The 4,579-nt window shown below is 32.1% G+C and overlaps 1 protein-coding gene across 3 annotated transcripts in view; it reads right to left on the minus strand.

The window, feature by feature from the left end:
* Window positions 1-714: 714 nt before the first annotated feature.
* The window catches only part of TDG (thymine DNA glycosylase), a 41,728-nt gene continuing 37,863 nt past the window's right edge, over window positions 715-4,579 (minus strand). For all 3 annotated transcript variants that reach the window (XM_053716969.1, XM_053716967.1, XM_053716968.1), the window contains exon 10: window positions 715-3,360. In XM_053716969.1, coding sequence (XP_053572944.1) covers window positions 3,242-3,360 — 119 coding nt within the window. In that variant the 3' untranslated portion in view covers window positions 715-3,241. The remainder of the gene's footprint in view (window positions 3,361-4,579) is intronic.

The following is a 4,579-nucleotide window of genomic DNA, read 5'->3' on the forward strand; positions in this document are numbered from 1 at the left end:
AAATTAGATAATACAATTTGCACAAATCTTCGTGTGTTTCACTTACATAACATGATGATATTTGGCTCTGAAGAGAGCTAAATACCGCAAGCAGCCTCTTACTACCGCATTCAGCAGTGAACAAAACACATATACACCCACACAGTTACATACATACACATAGATAATTAGTATATATCAGTAATTAAACACACTATTGCATAAAGGCCTGCATGCAAAATATAGGTTTTAAAAGCATTAGAACACATTTTGTTAACAAGGTGTTTGATTAATTTTCAGTCCCTGGCCATACTGTTTTTAAAAAGCAGTGTATCTCCTCTACTCAGGTCAATTAGGGATAGTTATCAATGAGCTACTACACTAATTAAACAATCACTATATCTGTTGTAATAGTGAAAGGCTTGTGAAGTCTGGATTATGCCCTTTTTTAACGGAAGTTGGAAAACCCACAATTTTTAGAGTTTATAGTATTTTTTTACTTTGCACAGTTATACATTGTTTATTACAATCAAAAAGTGTTTCCTGGTATATATATATATATATATATATATATATATATATATATATATATATATATATATTTTATATATATATATATATATATAGTCAATCAGTTGTATTATCCAGTGCTGAAAAGTTGCATGTCCCTTGATATTCAGAGGAATAAACAAACAAACAATAAATAGGAAGTTTTGATAAATGAAGACATTACTGTTCAATCAGATTTCATTTTAATATGTATATGACGGATGACAGTTACCTTTTACAAATATGCTGCAAATGGATAAAACATTGTTTTCCAAACATAAAAACAGATTGCACCAAGACGTTGAAGGCACCTCCCAAGCACATGCTGAAAACTTCTATGTAAACAAGATACATGATACAGTACTTTTAAGTTAAAAATACAAAATGTCCAATTTACCCAGTTGGTCAAGAGTAACATCTATTTTATTTTCTAATATTGGCTAAACTTTTGTCCTAATATATATAAAAGTCAATAAAATGGGTAAGAACTTGGTAAAAGAAATAGTTATATGGTACATTATATAAAGATACAATTCAGTTCAAATTAACCAAACAAATGCATGCAATATTAATCTAAAAGGGTGAGAAAATGTTTGTTTTAAAAAAAAATGTCAAAGTAAAAATACCACACAAAAGAGGGACACTCAACTGGGTACATAGTTTAATAGCTTTCTTTGTGAGATGGTGCCCACAACAGGCCTTTATAGTAAATAAAGCTGACTGTACATGGGTTAGAAGTCTGCATCCCTTTAGACAGGCTCATCTCCAATGGACAGTTGCATAAGCAACACATAAGAACAAGCTATTATGATGTCTCTTCACAGTTCATTGCCTTTCTTTGTACTTCAATTTGGAAATATGTTTGTGTTAAAAGAATTTCTGTTAATGATGGAATCATTATACAGATATTTCCAGCAGCACTTTTTAAAACGCCAACTTACACAACGATATGGCCAATAAACAATGTAACAGTATCTAATTTAACAACAAGGAAACACCACGACCTGCCTTTGTAATGCTAGAGGTGGAAGCAGATTCATGGGAACATTGCACTTCTGATATGCTAGACTGCGATTTTATATGGGGGGGGGGGGGGGGACTGAATAAAGGGGATGCAAAATACAATTCAGTTAATTAGTTCATTATATTACTTACATTGTGAAGTAACCTTCTTGACAATTTTTGTATGTTCTCATTCTAGTAAAAATAATTAATCATGCCCCCCAAAAAAACCTAAGGATAATTAAGCAATTGGCACAAAAAGTGTAAGCGTCCAAGTTTAGGCTATTTAAGTACTATATTATAATAATACCAGATTATTTTAACCAAAACTGGTTATTTTTTCCCCCCGTGCTACTTCCCAATTTTTTCAATTAAAATTTGTTTTTCCCTAAGTCATACTACGAGTAAAACTGTCGTACCATATGAAAAATTAGAAGGTACAAAATGTATCAGTGTATCACTTTACAAACCACACAGAAGCACAAAGTAAGATATAGTGAATGAAATTAGCATGATAAGATAAACATAATAAACAAAACAAAAAAACATATGCTCTCTATTTCTAACTCAACATATTTGTTTTTTGGTAATAGAAAAACATCTTACAATAATTCCTTCCTTCGGGATAATTATCCTTTCATTTCACTTCAGAAACATTATACTAGTTATCATACGCTCAATGCAATCATTCACCCCACAGTGCAAGCTTAAAATAATAAATAAAAAAAATACTACACTGTGGAAAAAGGAACAAAAATCAACTATGGATGTCATTTTAAATTATATAAATGTACACTGTGTGTATAGCTCAAGTACATAAAACCATGTATTAAATAATAAAAAGTAATGCAGCATCAAAGTCCATTATCTCACTACACAGAAAATTTTGTGCATGGGGAAAAAAAAGGCATTAAGTGGTCACTGATAAACCACGTTGGACTTAAAAGTCTGATGCACTTTTTCTGCAGTAACACTCTCCAGTGAGTATTACATTATTCTGTATGATATAGAAATTAATCACTGAGATAGATATATATATCTAATAAATACACACTTCAAAGAGTAAAACTAAGAGTAAACTAAGTTTTGTCTTACTTAACAGTGAATCCAGGCCATGGTCCCATGTGATGAATATACAACATATGTAAGCACTGAGTATTTTACCAACATTGTAAAAAATATTTCAAAATGAAACCAAATGGTAAAATGTACCATTACTACAGGTCACTAGAAGATACTCTAAGAAGGGATAGCTTTCAAAAAACAAATCAGAGTCAACAAGGCTTGGAAAATGCAAGAGACGTCAACAAATTATAGCACCCGCTTATCAGTCTATCATACAAAGAGTATTGCATTTGTAACAATCTCCCCAATAAAACATTACATAAAATATATGGAACAAGCAGTTTGTGAACTGCAATATACAGCTGGAGTTAAATACAAAAACTGATGTACAAAAAAAGTCTACACTATTTTTTTTCCTAAGAAAAGTTCAGATATATTTCATTAAAACTACCTAATTTTAGGTACTATCTACTACTAATTTCACTCTATTAAAATAAGAGGTAAAATGTTAAAAAAAAAAATTAAAAAAAAATCAAAGAAAAAAAACCCCCAAAGAAAAAGTCTTCAGTTATTTAACTGAGGTTTGACTCCTTGTGACTGCATTAAAACTGCAGCATGCTTGCATAGCTCATACAGCAGACTAGCTTCAGGCACTGCTCTCTTCTTGTGGTTGGTCGTCACAGTGGTTATACGTAGACATCTGCTCAATGAAAGGCTGTGGTATCCACTGTCCGTTCTGTTCACTGAACTCTGTATTGCTGGGTGCTAGTAATTAAAAACCAAGACAAAATATTGGGTTAAACCATTTCACTTTCATTTACACAGTGGATGGTAATATAAGCAACTCTAGCCCTTAAGAAAAAAAAAAGTACAAAAAAGTAAGCAAATGATATGGAATATATGTAAACAGTAATACACAAGAATACAGTATTCAAACTGTGTCTTTGTCTCATTTCAGCTCATATTGTGGCCTTGAATAAAAATAATGAATTCGATATTCCTGTATATAATATTTTTTCAAGATTTGTCCCAGTCTAGCAAAAGAACTATAGTAGTTGTCTCAATTATGTAATTAGCAGTAAAGTATTAGTTGTGTCCAAACATGCATTTCCTACTAGCTTCTACTTAAAATGTAAAAGATCTAACAACTTGTACGTATAAAAATTGTATGTTTAATTGTTAAACCTATCTTTTTTATACAATATCACTTTAAAAATCCTTATTTTTACCATAATGTCCTTTTAAAAAGTTTTCTGGCTTGACCATGGCTTTGTTACTAAAACCAAGCACAGCATAGTAATTTTACCACTTGGTTGCTGGTAAAAGTGGTTTAGCCTCTAGTAATATACTGCCAGAACTCTGTATTGATTTAACCCTTAAATACTCAGTTACCTACAACTCCGGTTTTCATTTGCATGTCGCATAATATGTATAATCTAAAGTGGGGGGAGCCCAACTGTGTCAGATTTGCCTTAGCTCAGACAAACAACTGTGCCAGTTTACAGGCCAAAAGAAGGGGAGCAACACTTCTACCACAAGGAGAGGGCATTTACCAGGCATGAGTCCCCAATGGATGTTTTGTTTTTTTTACAGTGTATCTATTACAATAAGTAGTCTTGCTTATTTCATACTGTCCTGAATCAACATCACACAAAGATCTCAAAACCTGTACCTCTTAGCAATACAAAAAATAATATAGTCTGAAGAGTCATATTTTACTATATTTTTTTTACGCCTTGATGGGTTTAAGTTTGGAGAAAATGAAAGGATGCCTTCCACCCCTACCAAGTTACCAACTTTTAAAGACATGGTAGGAAATCTATAATTGTATTATAGCCATCTTAGGGAACCCATGATTATTGCTCTGATTGGTTGTATAGAGGCAGTGGCATTAAAGACATTTTACATGACAAGGTGCTTTCCATGATACAAGCAATGTTCTCTCGTGATTTTTCCATATTCTGAAAGATAATGCGTCTAACAC

This window comes from Bombina bombina, chromosome 6 (genome assembly GCF_027579735.1).
Source record: "Bombina bombina isolate aBomBom1 chromosome 6, aBomBom1.pri, whole genome shotgun sequence".
In the NCBI taxonomy this organism is placed as follows: domain Eukaryota; kingdom Metazoa; phylum Chordata; class Amphibia; order Anura; family Bombinatoridae; genus Bombina; species Bombina bombina.